The following is a 24,047-nucleotide window of genomic DNA, read 5'->3' as shown; positions in this document are numbered from 1 at the left end:
ATTAAATAATTACAAGAGCAACAAAACTAAGTGAATTGTTTAAAAGGGGGCTGGGAGGGTTGCAGGCGAACACGAGTCCTGCATTAAGTGCTTTTAAAATCACTAAAATGCGGTTGAGCCGCGGTCGTATAAACCGGGTTAATCGCGCACCTCAACCTACTGCAAGGAACATTTTCTTCTCAAAATCATCAGAAACACTTCAACTGCGGATCTTGTGAATCCTGCCACTGATTGTGAACAACTCGCCAAATGTCGAAGCAAATTTAGATTTTCTTCTTATCACGACCCAGCAAAAAGCAAACTTTTTATATTTGTATGAACTCGCTATAATCACTGAATCATCTAAAAGCAATCACAAACTTAATGTAAGTGCGGCAGAAACACGAAATATTTGAGGCCGTACAAGAAATCTTTCCCGTCGAAAAGTCGCGTCCTTGTGCGAATGGCGAAGAAGTCGGAGAGTTAGAACACGAGTGCAAATATAGGTTTGATTACTTAACCCTCTCACGAAATATTCTGCGACAAAAGATGAACAAATTTGTTACATCGCAATGACGAGACAGCGTCAACACGCCCTGGGACGACGACTCCGAAAATTATAACGTCACAATAAAACTTGAAAACGTTTTTGAACCTTTTTGAATACAGCCTCCTGTGAGGTCATGGGCGGTAACACCCGGGTATGACGATGCGTGCAGAAAAGTAAGACAGGTCTAACACTGCAATACCCGGTCGCCACGTAAATCTTCATTTCTGCTAACTACCGCCGATGACGTCATCAGTATATACGTAGCAAATCCCTTTGTTGCTAACAACTGCGCAGTTCATTCAGCGCGCAGCCCTATTATTAGGCCTACAGCATCACAGCCTATCATCATCATCATGAGCCTAACATCAGCCTACAGTATCACATACATTCACTGCATAGACTTCTCGCAAATCATTGGCTAAACTTTTAATTTGCTGAAAATGAAAATACTTCCTGCTCTGTAGTTTTAGCGATTTATTAAGAGTCTGAGGAAGGTTTGTTGCAATTTTCACTTCCTTAATTGTCGATATAGCGACGCGCGATATGCAGCGAACATCGTTTCTATTCGATGATTAAACGAACAAGCGGCCTATACCGCGGTTGTATGGGCAACATAACCACGAACCTACACCCTTTAAAGAACTCACTCGTGTTCTGGCGCTGAAGCGATATGAAGCCTAATACTTTGGATAAACATTCAACCTCCATTTCCACGGCACCGACCAAAAATCAATATTTATATAAAAGTCACAAAACCCGGCGAGTCTGCCCGAAAAAACAGTCGCTTTTGAAAACAGCGATTTCAAGAGAAAAATTTCAGACGCTGAAACAAGCCCGTTTGTGACTTCACAAAAGGAAAGAAATTGACAAAAGTAATTTCACTTTTTTGTTGGACAAAACTTCTATTGATAAGAATGCGAGCCTGGTATAGATTTCGACACAAGTCGCGAAACAAAGAATTAAGATTTCATTGAATAAGATCGTTGACGCAAAATTTGTCGAACATATTCGTTTGAAATTGGAGAGTTGAAACCAAAAAGACAGAAAGAGATTCTCAAATTGCGCGAAGGTTCCGTCCTTTTGTTATTTTGTCGTCAGAGCTAAACGCGCGCACAATATACAGAAAATATTGCCAATAACAAAACAAAATGTTCACAAAAGCGGAGATATTTCGTTTCCAGCGCGCAGTGTTCGTGTCCAAAAGGCGGATCAAATAACAATCGGTTTGAAAAAGTTTAGAAAAACATGAAAATTCAAGAAGCGAAGCATCGGTTTAAAATAACGCGCAGCGTAAACAATAATATTTATTCGGCGATAGAACAGAAATACTTGCCAACAAACTTTGACGCCTGGCGACAAAAATCTAAAGTAAAATAAGTCGATAAAAGTTGGAGCAGAATTGGCAAGACTTCCTGTAAGACGATATCATTCCCACCTCGCCGGCCTTGCCGAGGCAAGCGGGAAAAATTTGGAAAATTTTCAAACATGATTTCGTGGTATTACCTCACAGGGAGCGAACTTTGACGAAATAATCGGTTGGTAGGAAACCGAAGAACGTGTAGGATTGAAATATAAATGCACAAATACATCAGCTGTCGGTGACATCAGGATATTTAATGTCAAATCATGGAGATTGTTCATCAGAAACGTTGTCACCAAGACGCTGATTAACAACATTTCAAGATCTCGACGAATCCCACAATTCACGTCCACACTCCACTGAATGAAAGAAGTTCAAAGATGAAGTAAATTTCAACCAAACATTCCACAACCAGTTCACGAAATATTTCTCCAAAGTTGAGACGTCGCCCAAAAGAATGTATCTCAATCGCAACCCTGGTGTCTAGTAGGCCCCCAGGTACAGGGAGTCAGGTCAAGTCATGATTTCCCAAAAGGCCAGACATTTACAAAGATCAATCTACACTGGAACGAATGACAGCTTGGTCGTTGAAGCAATCTCACAACCACAAGCAAGTTATGAGCTACTTTGAAAATGCGACACCAAAGCACAGAACTGGAGCGTTTGGAGTTGTTTAATTTACAGTATAGTGCAAGAATAATCAGGCTACTTACACAGACAACTGTGTTGGCATCATAGGCGCCAGATCAACGTAATTAATATGAGGAAGGAGGAAAGCTTAAGCCCACAACTGCAATATATCTCTTGTCTGTTGCATCAATATCAACAAGATTTTCAAATAAACTTCAGCAAGAGTAGTTAAGCTCATTATATAGGCTGGATGTAGCTGAAATGCAGTAGGCAGACGTAATCATGGAGACAACGACATATATTATGTCAGCCCATGCATGAATAATGCTACAACGATGTCTATAAACCAGCTACTTTTGCTTGTAATCTACAAACAGTGAGTTGGTCGACAAGATGATAAGGAACTAGTAATGGCAAAGAAGTTGAACTCAGATGCCCTCAAACACTTCACTCATGCTTGGGCATGGTGGGGTCTACAACAAGTAGCAACACACACACACACGCACACACACACACACACACACACACACACACACGCACACATACACACACACACACACACACACACACACACACATACACACACAGACATGCTTCAACACAGGGATGTTCCACAAGGTTGTTCAGTGATGTGGGCAACCTGATAAGCTTTGGCAAAATAAAACAGAAAAAACAACCATTGTGACTTGCATTGACTGGGGTTGATTCGCTGATTTATAAACATCCCTGGGCTCAAGCAAAACATTCCAATGATCACATCATATTGGACTTGGCCCGAAACATACGATATCTGGGGCCTGCCACTAAATTTAAGTGAAGCACAACGATATATCACAAAAGTTTGAACTTACTCATACAGAGCTATCTATGTACCTCTGTGGTTAATGATGCAGTCAAACTGAACAACTATGAAAGCAGGGAAAAGATTTACTAATTTTAGAAATTAAACTTAATGAAATTATAAATAGCAGTGATGACCTGGGAAATGAAACTTCACATAAACTTATGTCATTTCTATAATTTGATGCAGGATATTGACCTTATGTCCTCATCGACAAATTATGAAGTTGCTTTCTGCCAACACTTCAGAGAAATAATAAGATAATTAATGCAAAGTAATGAATCGAATATGCAGGGCATTTCAAGGGAACAAACTTTTTCGAAGCTAAAAATTTTTGATTGGTAGTTTTATGATTAAAGAAGTTTCAAACATCGTGCATAACATGGTGGTTTTTTAATTATAAACGGTCACAAAATCTAAACATGAAGGTTATACTTGAGGCTCGACTGCAGAGTTTGGTTGTTTTCAGCAAGATCTTTTGTGAGCCAACCAACCAAAAACGACAAATGCGGTGCAAAAATACTGGAAGTGTGCTCTTAGGCAATCAGCAATGTAATGTAACAGTAATGTACACAGTTTGACTTATTCAATATTTAAATCAATTGAAATTGAGCGCACAGAAGTTCTGTCCAAGTCATTAAGTGCAAAATAATGCACCTTAAATGCAGCCCTAAAGCTCATGGAATGCAGTATTGAGTGCACCTATGCCAAATTCTGTGGTCTGGCTTGTTTGCAAGCAAATTAGCAGAGAACTTTACCTGATGAAAATGCACTAATATTGAACGAATAAGCAAGTTGAACAAATGTTCAGTGTGGCAAACACAACTTTCAAGATAACGTTACAAAGCAAGCATGTATCAATAATATAAACAAGTTAAACCAGCAAGATTAACTAGTATATGGTATTTAAACCTATCGTTCTTATATACCGTGTATGAAAACCTATAAGGAATTAACTGAACATTGATTGGTTCACCTTAATGCTGAAATGTGACCCTTTTTAATAATACGCAACTCAAGCAGTAAACAGTCACAAAACCTTTATGCCTGACAGGAAAGAATGGCAGTTTTCGACAAAAAAACGTGCGTGCGAAATCATAAATTCTGGCGTGCCATTAAACTTCAATTGTTTGTTTATTTCTTATAACTTGGCGTTCTAAAACGCTATGTTGTTTAGCATTTCTTTCATAAATTGGCATAAAAATAAAACATTTTGGCGTACATGTTGATAAATTTTGTTCAAGCAAATGCCACACTTCCCACCAGGCTAGGGGCTGTATGTCTGGTGACTTAAGAATTTACATGAACACAATTCCATGATAAACTATGTCCAACATTTTAACTCACACAAACAGCTATTTCTAGCTATCAGACCTACAGTCGTCAAGTTACCAGTCACTGGAAGGCCACGAGACATCGGTGATAAATTTGCAACTGAAATTCTTGGTGCATTTTACGCTAGGCCTAACATTTTAGCCAGAAAAACCTGCCCAGGTTGTTCATGCTGTTACTAGCCTACTAAGCTAATGTCGTAGAAGCCACCAATCTTATTTACTACAGCAAACGGTTGAAGTTTTAACCCAAACCTTACCAGTCAAGTCAATGTTGAGCGCTGAAAAGCTACCAGGGCTATACCGAGCTCAACAACATAACATCAGAGCATTTCGGGCCCGGTTTGTTTTTCCCTCCACGTGAGCCACGCTTGACTGACTTCATATCGGCCTAACAGCTGATGGAAGGCCTGTATGCCGCCACCGAGGGATAGATTAAATAAATAAATTTCACCGCCAAGTGACGAGCCTAAACCTACACTCATGCAGCAGGGTGGTTGATGAACAGAGTTGGTTAAAGATTTCATGGAAATGCAAAAATATTCACTTTCCAAAGAATTTCGCTATTCAGACTTTCACGCACAAAAAAATGAAAATTTTTATTTTTTCAAAATTTTACCGCATAATTTACCGGTATGTCTTAAAAGAGCTGTTGGGTAGAAAAACAGCGAAAAGCAATCACACAATGTTTGTCACAAAATTCTTGTTGAATGGCAGATAAAGTGAAATACAACCGAACATTGAAGCCCGCAATGTCAATGTTGCTTTGCTGCAAGAAAACAAACGAATAAAACAAACACGAATTTCTCGCAATACCAGGAAAGCACAAGAGATATGGAAGATTCACACAAGACGACGCTAAACGTCCAAAGCGTAGTAAATATGAGGCTGGGTTTTGGCGGGAATCTCCGTTGTATGACGTCGGACCTTGTACGAACCACTTGTGGCGCACTCCGCTCCATCCGGGTTTGGGCGGGGTTGCGTCATGATCAAATTTAGATGATAATAGTCACTCGAACGCGATGTCATTATGACGTCAGGATGGCATGATGTCGGAAGTGGATTTGAATGACGAAACGGATTGACCTTGACTTCGTTTAACGTAGCGTTTGTCTTCAGGTTTCCATAGTGATGGAGATTGTGATCACGTGACGGTTTCCCGCTCAGGTAAACGTAATCATCGGAATTCAGGAATTCACTTCTCGCCTCCCATCGTTGCTCATTAGCGCCACCACGCGGTAAGTTGTCGTTGGAGTTGTGCAGGTTGTAGCGCTTCGCGATGTTGCGGCTTCGATTTCGGCTGCGACTGGTGGTATGTGCGCACTGCCCTCTGCTGCTACCTGGCGCTTGACACAAATAGCTTTTATCTTCCACTTGAGGTCGTTCTGCACTTCTCGACCGTTGCCTTTGTACGGTTGGAAAATTGGGAGCTTGAGGCTGAAATGGCTTCGTGCATTGTGACGTCACGCATGACGATTGATCGGGAACTTTTTCTTTGAGCGATCGACGAAGCTTGGCCAACAAATCCTCAACTTCAGTCGTGTAATCAACCGTTGATTGAGCAAAGGAATCGTCGAGAAATTGATTGTTACGCAACAATTGTTCATTGTTATCCATTATTTGGTCACAATCAAGTTGCAGACAGTCGAGAGACCTGGCTTGGCTCAGTCGAATCTCTTTTTCAGACTCATCCCGCAAACTTAAGCTCCTGGCAATCTTCGCACTGCGCTTTCCCCCATTTCTTGCCCAACAATTACTTGCTGCAGACACCATTGTGACGTAATTAGACTTGTCTGAGGCATGCGTATCCGGTGTTTCTTCGTCTTTTTGGCTGCTTTTCATCTGTGACGACATAGAGGTTAGATCGATGATTTTTTCGGTCAAGTTCTTTTCCGACTTTGAAAGAAAGCGCTTTTTCAGTGGAGCGTGACAGGTCTTGGCGATCAACTTCGGTGTTTTGGGGGTATCACGTGAGTCGAAGTCATGCGAGGTCAAATCCAGAAGGCTTGTGTACTTCAACTTGGATTTCAAACGATTCGGTGAAAGCTTCTCGTTGCTGCCTGTGACATCATTACTGACGTTGAAAACGCTGAAACTACGTTGCTCTGATGTCATTGGTGACGTAGAACCGGGTTTGAAAACGGACAAAGGAGGTTTTCTTGTTTTTCGTCCAAATTTGGTGTTTTCGTTAAAACTTTTGCTCCTCACAAACTCATCCATCTGCGAGTCACGTGACACAGATTGTCCAGGTGACAACAGTTTGTTGAGGTTGTCAACTGCAGCAAAGTCATCATCCTTGGTGGATAACGTCACTATTGGTTTATTTACATATCCTCTATTGCTGTTAATGTTCGAGTTGTGCTCTGTGATGTCACTTCCAATAGGCGTTGAAGTCATCAAAGGACTTGAGTTTTTGATGTTTTGATGACTTGCGACTCTTCTGCGATTTGCAACTTGCGCTGTTTCGTCACAATGCATCACTGCGTCTTTTTTTGACTTTAAAGCTCTTTGGCACTTAGTACCTCCACTGACCTCATCTATGCTTACGTCATTGCTTCCTTCTTCATGAATTCTTTTCTTCTTTTTCCTTTTGAGAAATTTCGCGAAATAAAAAGTGAGTTTGTTCGACTTCGACTTCTCATCTGCCCCGGTCATCACCTCGCCGCTGGATTCTTTAAATATCGAAGCTTTTATGACGTCACAATAGTGTCCGTTCTTGCCTTCTGTTCTACACGATCTGGAGCGTGATTTGATGAAAGTTTTTTCAGATTTACTTTGCGTAACGAATTTATCTGAAAGAGACAATAAAAGTTATATGTTCGATCACAATAGTACATTATGACAGAATAATGTGAGTTATTGTGCGCAACAATTAAATGAAACACGACACGTGAGCTGGGAGGCGACATTCTTTGCAAGACGTTAAACCAGAAATCGATCTTCGACAAAACCCTGCATTCTGCGATCATCGAATAATCGAGCAAACCTTATCTAACGTGGTCTTGCTTCACGTGACCAACATGGTCATAACTTAACTCTCACTTTCACTTTCTAGTTACGTCACAATACTGCCCACGTCAAAGCTGTCACAATAGGACAGAGAAGCTAATGCAAGTTGGCTGAGACGAGATCGATTTTATATCAGCGCCCGCTTTTTTCTCTCGCACCTGTAATCTTATCACCAGCAGCGCTCGAACTGAGCAGCATCAATTATGACGTCAAGCGTCGATGTGAAGTCAGTATCCCGCTGGCGGGTGAAAGGTCATTTCAAACTTCATTGTTGCGTAACAACGTTCTCTCACTATGGCTGGTGTCGAGGTGTGATGACGTAAACAACTTTAAATGAATGAAAATTGTCGCCGTTTTATTTATCACCTGATGCAGGTCTGTGTATAGTGTTACGTCACAAAAACGCGTGTGTGTGACAACATAATGGGAATCGGGAACTGGTGAGCGAACTATCGAGATTTTGTTGTCAATTGCGTTAAATCCATCATTAACTGAACATAACACGCTTGGCTTGTAAGATATACATCGTGTTGTCGATGTTGAAATGCTGTAAAAGATGACATCATCGTTTTGTTAAAAACGTTGCAGCTCCAATTGTGACGTCAACATTATTATTATAGACGCGATTTAAGTTGAAAGTCGCCATACTGAGGGAGATTAGCTTAATTGCTCGCTCCTGGTTCGCTTATGTGTGCTGACGTCGGAGTTGCTAAGTATCTGATAAAAAGCTCCAATTAACAACATTTTAGAAATCCACGTAACAATCGCACCTCACCTCAGTCATTGTGATGTCACTATCGGCGGAAGCATGAAAAGGAAATCAAAGAAAATAATTGAGTAAATTAAACAAAAATGCTGCTTTTTATAGAACGCCGGTAAATTTCGACCAAAGCAATCACAAACAACGGTTTATACTTTAAAGGTTTCAACTCACTTTTGCGCGGGAAACCGAAGTCGTTTGTGACATCACAATGTGATTGCGTTTCCTCAGTTATTGTAATTTCTGCGGAAAAGTGCAAAAATTTAGAAGAGGAAACGTAAACAAAGATGGCGCTGGTTAATTGCTGCATCTGTTGCGAAGGAAGCCATGACCTTTGAACTTTAATGAAATTCTCCCGAAATTAAGGAAACGAAAATTAGTTTCAGGTCAATTTGCTTCAACCTCAAAAACAGAGCACTAAATATATCGCTATGACGACACAACCTTTTCCTTTTGTGGGCTTTCTTCCACCAGTAGGCGTTTTTGGTTTGCTGTTGATCCCTTTGTTCGAAAACGTCACAGTGAGGTTGTCTTTTTGTTGGTTAATTTCAGTCACATGATCTTGATCGCTGGCAAAATATTTTCAATATTGCATGAGTCGCCTTGTCGAGCAGAATGTTACAAAATATGTTTTATTTCTGCAAAATAACAACGTCAGAGCAAGCACTTATAACCGCACGAAGCACATTGTGATGTCACTAACTTCGTTGGGAATTTGCTTCTTTTTTTCCGAAATCGTGACGTCACACTTGTGAGCTTAGAACATTTAGTGACGTTCTAATAAAAATTGAATTTCAAACTTTGTCGAGAAAGCTGCATAATAAGACGCGCCACCTACCGGGTTGTTGAGAAATAATTTGTTTATTTTCACAAAGATTGAAGCGTGCTCTTGTTCAGCCAATTGAATGTGATGGTATCCTGCCAGTCAACGCACGAGTTAATGCGAGTATAAATGATTTCAACAAAAGTATGCCGACATACCTGTTGCTATAGCAACCAGCGCGATCGTCCTCTGCCCGATGAAATCCCGTCCGATGGGATCGCTGTCCCACACCGAGAACCTGACAAAGGCGAGCTCGGGATACCAAATATGGAATCGCAACTGGTCGTTCCACACCGGGTTGAACCCTGCAGGTTGCGATGACGTATAAGTCACGTGGTCATAATTTATTCGCTCATGACCGCACTTGACCCTAACAACGATTTGAACCTCACCATTGTCTTCGATCACTGAGCTTTGCTTTTTGCAGCAATCGATTCCAACACCAATTACCTCCACTTCAACAAAGGGGTCTATGATCTAATAAAATGTTCAAAAGCAAAATATCACTTTCAACAGATGAAGTGAAACAAATGTTATTGTATTGTCATAGCAACACAGAGTTGTCAGTTTCTCTGTCACTTTCAGACAAAAATAGTAACGTGAGCGGGAAACTGTGACAACGGTGTATATAACAAATTAGCGACGGTACCAGGCGCAGTCCTCGTTAGTATAGTGGTGAGTATCCCCGCCTGTCACGCGGGAGACCGGGGTTCGATTCCCCGACGGGGAGCAATTTTTTTCTTAAGCAAATCAAAACTAAAGTCATTAAAATTGCAAATATGAAAAATTTTTATTCCATTTTGATAGGATTAAAATTTCTTATGTTTGATTTTACGGTTGAAACTGAAAGTTACGTTCTCGTAAATACATGGGTGTGGTCAGTTTACTCACTCATAGTAATCGCAGTATTTAAACAAAAACAAAAACACTCCGGACAAAACTTTACAAACATTGTTCGACAACACAACACAAATGGTAGGCATTAAATTTTAAAATTTCTTCCTGTATCTTTTAGTGCGACTTTGTGTTGTTTGGATCAAATCGCCGACCAAGATTGTCCGATAGAAAACTTGTACAGAGCAACAAAATATTTCACGACGTTTTATTTAAATTTCATTTCATCTTTCATTCATAAATTGTATTTCTCGCCATAAAGAAACGCACAGAACGCAAACACAAAACGCAAGACGCACAAAAAATTGTGCCTACCCTGATGGTCGAATGTATCAGAAGCAATGATATTGCACCATACCTAAGACAGCAATACAAGACAAGGCCTCGTGGGCAAAAACGTGCGTCATAATAACTCTATTTAGAACAACTTTAAAGCGTTAGAAACCAACAACAAACCCGAAAATAATTGTGGAACCATCTAAGCCCATTTTATTTTATAGCTTTATGTCTAGTAATTACAAACATGCCACTAATGGTATTCGTGGTCGCATTTAACTTCCAACATAAATCTATTTCATCATAATCGAACCACACCACAGCTACAACTTTCGTGTTTCAATCTAAGGTACGTTATTTGAATTAAACCGAACGCAGTCCTCGTTAGTATAGTGGTGAGTATCCCCGCCTGTCACGCGGGAGACCGGGGTTCGATTCCCCGACGGGGAGCAATTTTTTTTCTTCCACTAACTAAGCGCAAAAATTTTGATATGAAAATCACGTAGTAATTATGACGTCATACCTCGCCACGTTCGCCAAGAACACTGTTCGGGGGTTTCGGCAGTTGTTGGCCACTGATGACATCAATAGAAAGCTGCAGTACGTCACGATTACGCGGTTGTGACGCAATCATAGGATTAAAATGTGGGTCCTGCGTAAAAGTATGTATTTGAAGCAAAATTTTGAGTTATCACCGGACAACCAAAGTCAACCCGGGAACCAACTGCTGTGGGCACCAAATCTTCCTTTCTTCATTTCACTTTCCTTCTACCTTCATTTTACTCGTGGAAATGTTAAGAACTTGCCTCTATCAAGCATCTTGGTTTGGGAACGAATCCAAATCCCCCAAACAACTGAAACATCGCCTCGTTCAACTGCATGTGTCGGTCCTTGGTCTGGTGGTTTAAAGCGACTGCAAATATTAAAAAAACAAAAAATTTAGTTAATTCAAAAATAAGGAACACACAAGTTTTTTCAACCAGGTGGTTCATCATCATAATTAAGCAGACAGGATAAGTTTGAAAAAACTTTCAACCTATTAGATGTTTTGATAAAAGATAAAACGAGTGACCTTTTAAACTGAAATCGATCTTTTGACCTCGCTTCCCCCTTTATAAGGGGTTGGCTCGAAACTTCGCGGCGAACAACTCACGCGTGACCCGCAATGGCCCTTGTAGCGCCGAGTGACGTAACAATAACGTGACTTAAAACATTTTTAAACAAAATAAACTTATTTCTGTTTGAGTAGGGTCACAGGAAGGAAACAGAAGCATTGTGACGTCAAAAATACGTAAAATTGGTAAATTCGAAATGTCGGTGAAATGTTTGTGGGTTATAAAATGGAAGAAAATCTAGTTTTGGTTCATTCTGAAGCGGAATTGTGCAAATATTGGTTAGACGACCAAATTGTGATAAATTCGACAAAACTTTTTATCTAACGAAGCAAGTCGACCAAGATGAGCTGCAAGGCGCTCATCTGCATTCTTCTGCTTCACGTGGCTTCCGGACAGGTACGTCATAAAGGATTTGTACCTCGTGACCTAAAACTTCTTGTATGATATTTGTCTTGTGATTTGTTCGTCAGGTTAAAGTTTTGTCAGCCAACGGGGAATACCCAATGTTGAGAAACGAAACAAGGGAAGTTACCAATGGCAACCGGCCCTGCTCGTGCCAAGATAATCACACCGGTTCGTGCAAACTTTAACTTGGGAAATTTTCACGGTCGAGCGAACATGTCTAATTTAAATCCCATTTTCAGCCAATTGGAGCGCATGGTCGACGTGCCGGGGTCAGATGGGGGCTTTCGAATGTCATCAGGGGATTCGATATCGAAGATCAATTTGCTCGAAAGGGTGATTATTACGTCATAAAAATAAAAGCGGTCCAACACACAGCCTGATACTAATTAACGCGTTTTTTTGCAGACGTGAACACGACTGCAGCGTCACCGAGTGGCAACATTGCTACCATGAAGCAACTTGCAAGGGGCAATGGACAGAGTGGACGGACAAAGAAGGTGTGACGTCATATAAGGCCTTTGTAGACGCGTATTACGAAATAGTCAAGAAAATCTTTTAATAATGTTGTAGTGAGCGGTTGCAGCAGCGCGTGTGGTGGAGGTCAGAGGCTGCGGGTTCGAATCTGCTCCAAGGGAACCAACATCGGGCTATTTTGCGCCGGCAAGCATAGAAGACCTTATGACGTCATAGTTGAACCATGCAATCTTGCCCCGTGCGGAGGGGAATTAAATTCTACAAATTATTCGAGGTAAAGGGGTGCGATGGGTAAAAAGTATGCGGCCGGTCGAACAATTTATTGTAACAAAATCTTTTTAGTTTCAGTGAAGTTGCCAAAAAACGTCCGCTAGATGATGCCACTGAGTCAAGTATGTATCGTAATTTTGCTGGATCCATTCAACTAAGTCACTAAGACAATTGATGTTATTTTTATAATAATTTAATTATTAATCGATAAAATTGTCGCTCAGGTTTCTCCGCCAACTACTTGACATGGACTGTGCTGGGTGTGGCGATGTTGATTATCACGTCACTACTCGTCATAATGGCTGCTTTGTGCTTCAAAAGACCAGAGAAGGAATCAAGATGTCAGGTTGGTAGATTAGTGGAGAAATTGCGTAAAAATTGTTGAAAAATCTTAAATTTTAATCGAATTTTGCAGCGCGATGATCTGGGTCTGGTGCTCGGGGTCGATATAATTGATGGGGGTTCAAACCCTAAAAATAATCCCTTCATCGCCCCTCCTACGTCATGCTTCATCCGCGACGAGGTGGACCAGAACGAGTATTACCAGAAGCCGAGCCAGGTCATACGGCGGGCTCCTATCCCCCTCGCTCTGTTTGGCCCCCCAACAAACGCCTCCGGGGAATCACCCTTAGACCCCCACTACGCAACGCCAAAACCACCCAACCCCTTGAACCGCGTCGTTGATGATGTCACCAACTACATTGACGCAACAAACACGCTACAAAGCAACGTCACTGAGGTATACGTCCTGCCACCGCCGACTAGCGATGACGTCATTAACCCCAACACAGCCGGCGAGATCGAAGCTACGTCACTGTATGATGACGTAGCGGGGGAAGTCACCGTGGGCGGCCAGATAAGAAGAAGCAAAGCGAATATTTACACCGAGATATTGCCGAACCTCGACGTCATAATATAAGCAGGCGTAACACTGCGACGTCATAAAGACGCAATAGAGCCGTTATTACAAACAATTAGCGACTGGGCCATATTTGCTCGTTTATTCAGATGTTCGCTGAAGAGAAATAAAATTTTTTGATGAAAATTGTTTTTTCTTCAATAGAAGCAGATTTACACAAAATCACGTGTCTGTTATTTTGACCAAAGCAGCGCAGATAACAATCATTTCAACGACTTGTCACATAAAGCGCAGTTCGAGGTCGTGAAATGATAAATACCAAGATATCCCGCATTAGATGCACATTCCGATCGTGTATGGGCGCGGCTGCCGATGCTTCTGAAGTTTTATGAATTGTTTCGGACTGATCGCCTTTAACCGCGCGACACCGAAGGCAGACGACAGGTCTAGATTGTAGATATGAGGAAAAAAGTTATCGAGTTGGCTGCAGACCAAGAAATTTTAGGAAAAAATTAAACTAGTTTGTTGTAGAAAGCAACACGCACTCATGCATGACGCAATCGATAATACAATAGTGCAAGGCCTTTATTACATCACAATGTTGTCCGTGAAAGTTTACCTCACTGCCTAAGCACGAAAGATCGCATGACTCTTATGACGTCAAAATAGGATTGGCGTGATAAAAAGCACCCGGAAATGGTGTGCACGTTGTGAGCGAATAAAGCAGGGACGAAAACACTAAAATCCAGTTTACTAAAATAGCTCTGCCATGAAAGGATTGTGAGGTCATAAATCGCAATTGTGAGAAAATAAGAAAGTTGAAATCTTAACTTGTTTTGTACTGCTAGATGTTGCCACTGTTACGTGGAATCAATTAAACTTTACTCAGCTGGTTTCAAGTTGATTAAACTTTACAAAGAAGTCAAAAGGCAGAAATCTGAGCCGTGCTTTGTTTCAACCACAAAGTCAACACCTGGCAAACTGAAGATACTTTAGACGTCGCAAAGAACTGAGTTGAGAACTGTCCAGAGAGCAAATAAAAATGTACTTGGTGTTGATTTGCTTAGCGGTGCTGTTAGAAGAGGGGGCTGCCGTCGTAGGGGGCGAGATGGAGGGGGCTTCGATTCTAGATTGCTCTTCCATTGTGAGAAGCTGCCAGACACACTGTGATCCCGGGGAAGCCCCCGATGCGATAGTAAGGTGGGTCGTAGAGAACGGGGCGAAAGTGAGGTGCGCCAAACACGCAATGGTCGATGAAGCCAGGCCGACAACTTCAAGTAAGTGCTGGTTGCGCGTGAGAAGTCTTCAAGTTGGTCTGGTGTCAAGTTTTTAACGTTTCAGATCCAACCGCTTTCTTCACAACGACCTTTGACGTCATCTGCTGCCCAAACAAGAGCGAGGACGCAAACGGTCGCGAAAATCCGACGACAACAGAAGAAAATTTGTTCAACAATGATTTAAAGAACGAAATCGCGATTATGACGTCAAAGTTGGACCGCAGTTTCATTTTAAGTCTCGCCATCCTCGCCAGCCTGGTGCTCGTCTCCGTCACTATCTTGGTCGTCTTCCTCTACCACAGCTGCAAAAGGTGCGTCACAATAGCTTACTATGACGTAAACGCAATGTTTGTTATCCAGTCCTTTATATTGAAAGAACCAGAATGTTTGTTGTGAAATAATGAGCATTATGCCACATGCGCTATGGTTTGCGAAACCAAGTATTGCGTGCGAAGTCATGACGACGTCACAGAACGAGTGCAGAAGCAGGAACATAATGATGAGTGGAAATTAACGAACGATCGTTCGTGGCACGGTTGTAAATAATGCTGGAAAAATTTCCACTTTCCCTGTACCGCGAACTGAAGCAATTTCCGTTCATGCACGTGAACGTTTGTTGCGTCACACTTAGATACCCTTCACGGTTAAATGACTTTAGCCTGCAAGTATGAGGAAATATTGCGAACAACAAGTTTGTTTGCGACCGAAAAAAACTTGCACTGAACTGCGGGCAGTCCGCAAGAATCAAGTTTGATACCAAAAGCACTTCCTCTGTTTATGGAACATATCGAATATATAATGTGTCTATGACAAGTACAAATCTAAATCTAAAGCATTAACATTAAACCGGTCACTACATCACAGATTTGGGTTATTAAGTTCAATTTTTCGTGCAGCGACAGAAAAGTTAAATTGCGAAAAGGCGGGAAGTCAAAGAAAAAGGTGAGACCATTGTTGACGTCATCGGAGAAGACGACAACCGCCGCCTCCGCGACCGTACAAGGTAACTTACAGCTTATTACACGATTGAATTATGACTTCAACCGGATACTATTGTTACGTCACACAGATTTCACAAATGAAACTAAGGGAGAGTCCCTGAATCAAGAACAATCATCTTCAACAAAACTTCTTACGTCACCAACTACGTCACCAACAACGTCATCCGACGGTTACCGCGTGTCGCTGTCCAGTGACCTCAGCAAAGGAAAGGAGGGAGACAGTCTCGCCCGAGCGGGGAAGCCCCAGAATCTCACCCTGCGCGGGGGGTTTGTGACCGCCACAGACCCAGTTGACCCCACCCCTAAACAGTTCGTCGCCTTCAAAGAAGAAGGACTGCCAGGGGACTTCCCTGACCGAATCATTGTGAAGTCAGAAAAGGAGAATGGACTTGGCCCCTTGGGTTCGCTGGTTCCGGCAGGGGCAGAGGAAGGTGACTACGTCCAGGCCCCTCCTTTGAAAAGCCAACGATGTCAAAAACGCGAAGTCCAGCCCGAGTACGCTTACAACAAGATACTCCCCACCAATCAGAAACAAGAGCCTGGAGACTACAGTATGCTACAGCGTAACCCGGCCATGTCTATGACCGAACAAAAGACTTTCCTAATAATGAGCACCAGGTCGAATGAAAACGATAAATCTGACGTAACAATCAACAAGTCAGGTGATCTTCGAACGCTTTAACTTTCGATGACAATGACGTCAATGTGGACTTAAACAATCAGAAACAGTTGCTAGCAGAGAAGCTTTCATTATTATGACGTCAGGTTGCTGAATGGTGACGGTGATTATGATAAAATATTGCCCTATATTACATCAAGCATTGTGAGAAAACAATGAAGTTTTTGATGAAGAGTGGAGTGAACCTCATGGAATGAAGCTCGTCTGTGTTTGTGATGTCACACTTTACAATATTTCTCCCAAGAGTGGTCGACTTAATTCTTCTATTTAAAGAAATGTTCGCAACAAAATTGCCACGAAAAGTCGTTTTTTATTTAATGTCTGTTTGTGAATCTGTTTGTTTGATCGTGAAATGAATACATTTGCGCATTTTACTCTTTTTCAATCGTTCAGTTTTAATTAAATTAAGTTTCTCGACTTCCACAAGAGCTCCTCTTTGTACTTTGTCATGTTTTTAAAGCAAAGCAGCCAACGACTCTAGCTAAAGGTTGCAGCTTTTAAACGCTTCCTGTTGCGCATTAATGTGACGTAACAAAGCGTTAATTGACAGCGACTTCAACCAGTTTGCTTCTATCACGTCAACATGGACTGACAGGCGAATATTCTTGTGACAAACAAACAAGGTTGCAACGTCATTAAATCAGGACAAGGTCATGACGTCACGAACATCAAACTGATATTTCCGTGACATAGAAATTCCAGCAAATTAAAGATCGATGAAGCTGTTGCCTTGAACGGGGGAACTTTCAACCAACTAGAATCCAATTTCAAACTAAACCAGATTAAACTTCTTGAATTTAATTCTTAAAATCGCAGCAAAATCTTCTGCATGACGATATGTTTGTTGTATGTTACATTCACGTCATAAATTTGGACGAAAAACGTTTATGACTAAATAAAGGAGATGTCTCAAAGTTTTAAGCGCGCCAGAACCTTGCAAACGTGACTTCATGAAAGCGTTCGTGGCCACGTGATCATTCCACAGCTCGAAGAGAATTAATTCGCAAGAAAAGTTGCCACGAATCTCACCTAACTGGCACCCGGCGTTCCAGTAGAAGACGGGGTTAAAGTTGCTGGAACTGAACCTCATTGATGAAGGGTAGACCCGAGTGAGATTGCTTCTGTTCGCTGAGACAATTTCCGTCGCTTTCGTCGTCACCAAGTAACGAGCTCGCTTCTCACTGAACGACCACACAACGAACCCTGCCAGAAAAGAAAAATTTGGAAAAATTCCCCAAAACTCGGACACATTAATCTTGGTGTATTTTTACCTTCCGTGATGACGTCAAAGCCAAGAAATTCGGCTGACTGCGTGTAGACAACGAGATCCGATAGGTGGCGCGAGAGAACGTGCTTTCTTGGTTGTCTTCGTTGTGCTAAAACACGACTCTATGTTAATGCGCATGCGTAAAGCGCTTAAAGTATCACATTAGGGGAATTTTTGTATGATTATTATCACTAAAAATTCAGACACTCTTATATCGAATTTTAATCTTTGCAGTATTTAAAGTTTTTATGCTTTTAAAGCTATTATTTTGTCAAAACATTGGTCAAAAAGCAGCTGTTTTCCGCTAATTAATGCAATAAGTAACATATCAGGTGCAAGTATTCGTCCATTTTAACATTTTTAAATTGAATGAAACTTATCTTTGCTTGTTAAGTTTTTATTGACGGTAAATAATTATTTGACAGACTTTTCATTAAATTGTCAAAGAATTTAAAAACCAGTTGAAACAACCAGTAATTATTTCGAACGGCAGAAATCGTGAAACTATAACTTATACAATAACCGGCATCAAAAAGCACTTCTAGCTTCTACTTAATGATTTTAACGACATTTTTCAGTGTAACCATCGTTGTCAGCAATCATTATCTGTTAATAAATGAGGTGAACTGACTAACTTTTGTCGGTTGTGACGTCACAATTTGAGCTGGTTGCATTGCTCGCACTTCTGCATCTTCGCTGGAAATAAAATTAAACAAAACTTTTTAACGAATTGCAGCAAAAATAATTAAAAATCCACTTTATTACGTCACAATCTTCTTACTTTTCTTTGAGTCAAAAATTTCTTCGATAGTCTTCGTCCAAGAGACAGGTGTCGTGATGACGTAGCACTGACATCATTCGTTGAAGACGCACGAAAGGGCTGTGACGTCTTGTTGATGACTGGCGGGCGATTGAGAGGTTCGGAACGAAGCTGGTTGATTAAATAAGTCTTAAAAAGTGCCATGGCTGGGATTCGAACCCACTACTTTGTCCTCACCTCGACTTCTGCGGAAGAATGCAGAAGAGCTTTCCTCGTTGTAGAATTCTTCATCTCCATCCAACTGGAACGACGCGAAGAAATTGTGTAATTGATCTGTTTTCAGTTAAAAGTGTGACGTCATTTAGCAAAATCGAAATAAGATTTTCCAACTTTGCAACCACACCTGTTTATTCTCAGAAGTTTCATCGTCCATGTGTGACGTAGCTACTTTGTCATAATCGTTTTCTTCGCTGTTTTCCGCGCTCACATTTCCCGCCATTTTAGTCGGATCAAAATTTTTAGAAAGTTTTTTGCACTGTGAAATTATTAAACAACATTATTGTTATAACGCCCATTCGTGACCATTGTCATGAACCTTACGTCACAATGATCATTACTTTTATGAGAATCTTCCCCCTGAGCGAGTGGGGGGGGGAGGGTCGTTTGATCTTTGTCTTCGATCAACAATTTGTCGCCAAACACGTCCTTCATAATTCCCGCCATCCGCTGTTGCTGTGGCAACCTGCAGTGGTTCTCGATGGACAAGATCACAGGATATCTAAAGGACGTAACAATGCAATTGTTTTAACATATTTTTCGTCATAAAATCATTGCCACGTAAAAATTACTTACGGATTTTTGGTAAACGCGTATTTGTCAATGGTTCTTATTACGTCATAAAAGGAAATTTTTGACGTAAAAGTGTAACCGTGATGAATGATCGGTTCCCCGGCTGGTCCGTCCCAGCAATCCACTGAAAATATGTATGAGGGTGATGTCATCATGTGTTTGTGATGTAACAAAACATAACTTACGTTCGACACAGCGACATCCAGCGTTGAGAGCTTCTGCATAAGCCGACGTCGAACTTTGACTGGTCAGCTGGTCACCCACTAGGTAAGTGTTATGTGACGAATTGATGAAGTAATGGGAAAGTGACATCATCATTGCATCACTATTGTGTTGAGTGCATTTATTGTTTATGATGTCACAATGTGAGCTTTGAAGAAAATTTGTGAAGCCTGGAATAGAATGGTTGAAAGTTAGAGATCGGTTCTTCCTCGTAAAAGACAGAATTTGTTTTACCTTCGATTCCGAATTGTTTTCTCCCCTTGTTATCAAGATCAGGTTCAAACTCTTCAATAAAGTTCAAACAATCATCTTCTGTTACGTCATACTGCAAAACAACGGGAAATAACAAAAAGTACAAGAAGTTCTTTCCATTGAAGTCAAAATACTTAATTGAGTGTTTCACTGATCCTTTTGAACCAATAATAAGTGTTTGGGTAAATGCAAGGGAATGGAAGTACAGAGTTCTGTTGGTTTTAACTGATTAAAATTTCAATGTTTCACCATCTCTTGTTCTTCCCGAAGAAAGCTCAGCAGTCTGCTCAGTGGAAGTTTGTTTGCGCTCCCGGATAATTCCTTCATCAACGTCAACATCTCACTCCTTGTCGACATCTTGCGGTAAAATGAAATAAATTCATCTAACACCAAGTAGCGCTCATCACCCTCAGAACATGTGTCAGCATCCTACAAAAGCGGGATGAGATCAGAATATTAAATGTTTCCTTAACATTATCTTTATTTTCAAAAATAATTCTGAGTCCATGACGTCGAATATATAGGAAGGCTGTCTACGTAGTTTGCATAAGCACACCCATAATTATCCTAATGCCACATATCGCACCTAGCAAACCATCAAACCTAAACGCGACACAGACCTCGATGACGTCATCAAATGGCCCATCAGATATACAAACTCACTTGAGCAGCTAGGAACTCTAAGTTTGATTGGGTTAAATAAGAAAAAGTTCCTATGAACGCAATCGCGGTTGTCTTTGTCAAAAGCGATCCCGTATTTCTGATACGTCCTCCAATATTGCGTATAAGATGTTAAGCGTAATGACGTACAATGACGAATATGATAACACAAAGGTCATCCAAACTTGGGCGACAGACTTTAAGCTTGGATAATTTCGGTTAACATGAACAGAAAAACGTCACAATAGAAGCATGCCACGTCACAATGGAAACATGCAGTGAAAGTTACAGAAATAAACAGACCCTGACATGACCTTGACCACAATGACTCTGGCATAGAGGTGGCGACTCACCCTGAACAACCTTCTGACTTGGCGCTTGGGAAGATTTATGTTCAGCTTCCTCATCAGGAGAAGAATCTCATCAAAACTCAACCGACCGTCTCCGTTCTTATCCGCCTGCTTGAACGTCTCACCTATTCGGCTTTGTTACGTAAATAAAACAATCAATCTAGTTGTTGCGTCATCAATTACATCATTTATCCTCACCTCTCCTTTGACAATTTAGATATGCTGCTCTCGAACGCCATCACGTGTTTTTCGATTAAGCATTGAATCCCACGCGTCCACACGGTGGCGATAAAAGGAGATTCCGCAACCAAAAAAATTCTTCGAACCTTTTTAAAATGATGAAGCAGTTGATGAAGAAGCAGCAGACGTGATAATGGCGCTTGTTATCATCACGTAATGCAATATCTTACCGGTTGATTGTAGGTAATTGTGATGCAACAATTTTCTTTTATTTGTTTTTTTAATGACGTAGGTATGACGCCAACACAAGCTTCGGTTACGGACGCTAATAAAACTGCGTAGAAAAAATTATTGGTAAAAATTTGCAAATTTCCCCAAAATTGCCGATTTATTTCAAATTTGCTGAAGGTTCTGCCCCAGAATTTACTTGAACTTTTTTCTCTTTTCTTCTTCGGTTCTTTTCTAATTTCTTTCGTCTCAGCGCTAAAAAAATAAAAAGTTTTGTGCAAACTTCCAGAAGATTCTTTCACTTTCAAAAACGTCGCCCCTCTCTGCATTCTTCGCACACAATCGTCATCTACGTCATAATGAAGAATTTATGCAAGTTATGACGAAGCGGCGCATAATGACGGGATTACTGAAATATTTACAGATTTAGAGAAACATTGAACACATGATGACACACAAGTCTTCAATTATTAAACTTGAACCTGACAAATTGTAGCTTTCAACCTTCGCGCGTTCATTCATCTCTCTCATTAATGATTCGTTGCAATTTGTATTTTCCATTATGACGTCACTTGGTAAATCAATTGAAGGTAGTTTAAGTCATAAAAGCGATTGACTTTCAAATATTCCAGAACAATTTAATTGAAAATCGTCGCTATAAAGAAGAAATAGTTTGGTTTAAACTAAAAATAACAGAAGTTGAACTTCTTAAACAAAGACTAGATCCACTCACTATTTGTCTCACAGGAACAAATTCTTGAATCGGTGTGAACTTGTGTTGTGTTGCTGTTGTGTCAACAATAACGACAGGACAGGAAATCACGTCAGACAGGAATTTTCCAAAAACTTAAGTGAATAAAACAGCTTGAGGTCAAGTTTACCTCGTTATAACTTTCAAGTTATTTGTTTTTAATGAAATCTCAACGCTCTTCAAAAATATGTTCCTGCCTCAAAATCTCAACGATCTTTCGCCAAATTCTAAATCTTCATCAAATCCTTATATAAGCGTTCATGTGACCAGCCCTGTGCATATGAGTTGATCAAATGAATTGCATTTGAAGCAGCCGCGGACAAAACTTCATCATGAATTATTCATGACTCTTCGCCTTTTCACTTTGATGAGAAATGTTTGAGCAGAGCAACAACCTAAACAAGCTCGTAATGGAATTTATCGATTTAAATCGATGGTAAAATTAAATGGCTCAGGTTAAAGGGTATTACTCCCACTAAAAGCAATCCAATTATTTCCACAGAATTTCTTCATAAAGCAGCCAAACGTTTCATATGACGTCATTGTTAATGAAACCATAATGAGTCAACGCTATGAAACGTTTGGCCGATTGTGAGGTCATCGCAAGAAATAACCAAACGTTCACATCAAACGCATCTGATTGAGCATGAAATACAGCATAGTGACGTAACAATGATTTTCTTGTGGTCATAATAATCCTCTGCTCATGTTTTTAATTAAAATTTGACAAGGATGTCGATGCGACGTCAAACAATTGCAAAATCGCGACTAGAAAATCGATGTCGACTAATTCAATGGTTCATCACGAATCACGTGACTAGTCGAAAAGAGTTCAAGAGCTCTACATGGTATATTCGGATGACGTCATCGATTTAATGTGGACTTGTCATCAATGTTATTATATAACCACCAACAAGGCTGGTCGTTACAAAGCTTGATAAATTGTCTGTCAACGGAAATTGGTTTCCCGTCCAACACTTCATAAATAATAGACATCTAATAATTTATATCTCTTACTACTTTCACCGCGTGTAGTCTCGCGACGTTTCATGTCAAATGACGTCACGCATGTAACAACTAGAAGTTTGTGAGGTCACATTGAATAAATAATTTAGTTAATTTGTTACTCAGTAGATGCCTGATGGTGACTTGAAGCCGGATTTGCCTTGAATTGGAGTTGACAGTTTCAACAACTTTTATTAATTAAACAAAACTCTTGAGATTACTGACACTATGTTGCATTATTGCGTCATTGCTTTACTGTGCGTTAATTCAGTTGCTCGCTGTCTCCGGCAATCTGTGAGTGCGGTTCAATTATCATTTATGAGACAGCTTAGTCATTTACACGAAAGTTTTTATTTAAATAAAAACGAACGTTTCTGTCATTTGAGTCAGCTTTAGATAAAAAAGTCTGCTTCTGCTTATGAGTCGCAACACACAAGATTGGAGCAAGCAGCCTAGCACGTCACAATCATCACAAGGTTATGACAAGGTCATGTTAATCTAAAACTTTTAAAGACGACTGGGCTCATAATTAAATTACTAGAACATCAACTCAATCTATTTCGATACAAATCCAATAGAACCGATCACTGATCAGCTTAACGGATCTCACTTCGCCATTCTAATAAACATGAAGTCACGCTCTGTATAACATCTGCATCCACCGGTCCTCAACAATACTCAGATTGCTCGAAAACAATCTCGATTGTCCTTTTCAGCCAATCGCGCGTTTTCGGTTTGCTTCACTTACAATCGACTTGGCACTTCAAATCGCAAAATGGTTAAAGTTAACTGTGCCAAAAATAGGATGTTTATGGATTGCAAGTTGCTGAAGTAAAGCGTCTGTTACCAGAAGTTTGTGTAATTTTACTTCTTGGATGATCTCTATTTATAGTTCAACTATATCTAATACTGAAGCCATTGTGACCAAAAACGAAACATTCCTTTATGATATGAGACATTACCTTAGTGCGTTCCAATTGCAGAACTACT

General features: G+C 40.6%; 2 protein-coding genes, 2 non-coding genes and 1 pseudogene across 5 annotated transcripts; 4 read left to right on the top strand and 1 right to left on the bottom strand.

Moving 5' to 3' along the window:
- Window positions 1-5,271: 5,271 nt before the first annotated feature.
- LOC143449436 (1-phosphatidylinositol 4,5-bisphosphate phosphodiesterase eta-2-like) lies at window positions 5,272-22,479 on the bottom strand (annotated as a pseudogene). Its single transcript, XR_013114565.1, has 26 exons — window positions 22,035-22,479; window positions 21,784-21,872; window positions 21,501-21,650; window positions 21,304-21,407; window positions 21,092-21,219; window positions 20,897-21,026; window positions 20,133-20,312; window positions 19,866-19,956; window positions 19,595-19,801; window positions 19,413-19,533; window positions 19,178-19,338; window positions 18,964-19,095; window positions 18,798-18,893; window positions 18,582-18,731; window positions 18,436-18,496; window positions 17,805-17,909; window positions 17,563-17,736; window positions 11,260-11,366; window positions 10,977-11,105; window positions 9,676-9,760; window positions 9,442-9,588; window positions 9,299-9,378; window positions 9,164-9,237; window positions 8,905-9,029; window positions 8,635-8,703; window positions 5,272-7,483 (listed from the first exon to the last, which is right to left on the bottom strand). The product of XR_013114565.1 is annotated as a 1-phosphatidylinositol 4,5-bisphosphate phosphodiesterase eta-2-like (transcript).
- Trnad-guc (transfer RNA aspartic acid (anticodon GUC)) lies at window positions 9,942-10,013 on the top strand. The gene has a single exon. It is a non-coding gene; the product is annotated as a tRNA-Asp (tRNA).
- Trnad-guc (transfer RNA aspartic acid (anticodon GUC)) lies at window positions 10,832-10,903 on the top strand. Its single transcript has one exon. It is a non-coding gene; the product is annotated as a tRNA-Asp (tRNA).
- On the top strand, window positions 11,721-13,734 carry LOC143449438 (uncharacterized). The gene is made up of 8 exons (XM_076949647.1): window positions 11,721-11,964; window positions 12,039-12,141; window positions 12,213-12,306; window positions 12,379-12,470; window positions 12,544-12,721; window positions 12,790-12,839; window positions 12,942-13,063; window positions 13,133-13,734. Exons 1-8 carry the CDS (start codon window positions 11,911-11,913, stop codon window positions 13,634-13,636), a joined length of 1,197 nt encoding a protein of 398 aa, XP_076805762.1. The 5' UTR covers window positions 11,721-11,910; the 3' UTR covers window positions 13,637-13,734.
- LOC143449437 (uncharacterized) lies at window positions 14,324-16,950 on the top strand. Its single transcript, XM_076949646.1, has 4 exons — window positions 14,324-14,853; window positions 14,918-15,164; window positions 15,750-15,856; window positions 15,923-16,950. The coding sequence occupies exons 1-4, from the start codon at window positions 14,619-14,621 to the stop codon at window positions 16,534-16,536; spliced, it is 1,203 nt and encodes a 400-aa protein (XP_076805761.1). The 5' UTR covers window positions 14,324-14,618; the 3' UTR covers window positions 16,537-16,950.
- Window positions 22,480-24,047: the final 1,568 nt, after the last annotated feature.

This window comes from Clavelina lepadiformis, chromosome 3 (genome assembly GCF_947623445.1).
Source record: "Clavelina lepadiformis chromosome 3, kaClaLepa1.1, whole genome shotgun sequence".
Lineage (NCBI taxonomy): Eukaryota > Metazoa > Chordata > Ascidiacea > Aplousobranchia > Clavelinidae > Clavelina > Clavelina lepadiformis.
The sequence above is the reverse complement of the archived record's forward strand: the minus strand, read 5'-3'. Positions and strand labels throughout refer to the sequence as shown.

Excerpts from the sequence above, each read along its gene's own strand:
- LOC143449438 (XM_076949647.1), top strand. The coding sequence starts at position 11,911 with ATGAGCTGCAAGGCGCTCATCTGCATTCTTCTGCTTCACGTGGCTTCC. Across the intron at positions 11,965-12,038 it reads TTCACGTGGCTTCCGGACAG|GTTAAAGTTTTGTCAGCCAA; the intron begins GTACGTCATAAA and ends TTTGTTCGTCAG. Across the intron at positions 13,064-13,132 it reads AGAAGGAATCAAGATGTCAG|CGCGATGATCTGGGTCTGGT; the intron begins GTTGGTAGATTA and ends CGAATTTTGCAG.
- LOC143449437 (XM_076949646.1), top strand. The coding sequence starts at position 14,619 with ATGTACTTGGTGTTGATTTGCTTAGCGGTGCTGTTAGAAGAGGGGGCT. Across the intron at positions 14,854-14,917 it reads AGCCAGGCCGACAACTTCAA|ATCCAACCGCTTTCTTCACA; the intron begins GTAAGTGCTGGT and ends TTAACGTTTCAG. Across the intron at positions 15,857-15,922 it reads CGCCTCCGCGACCGTACAAG|ATTTCACAAATGAAACTAAG; the intron begins GTAACTTACAGC and ends TACGTCACACAG.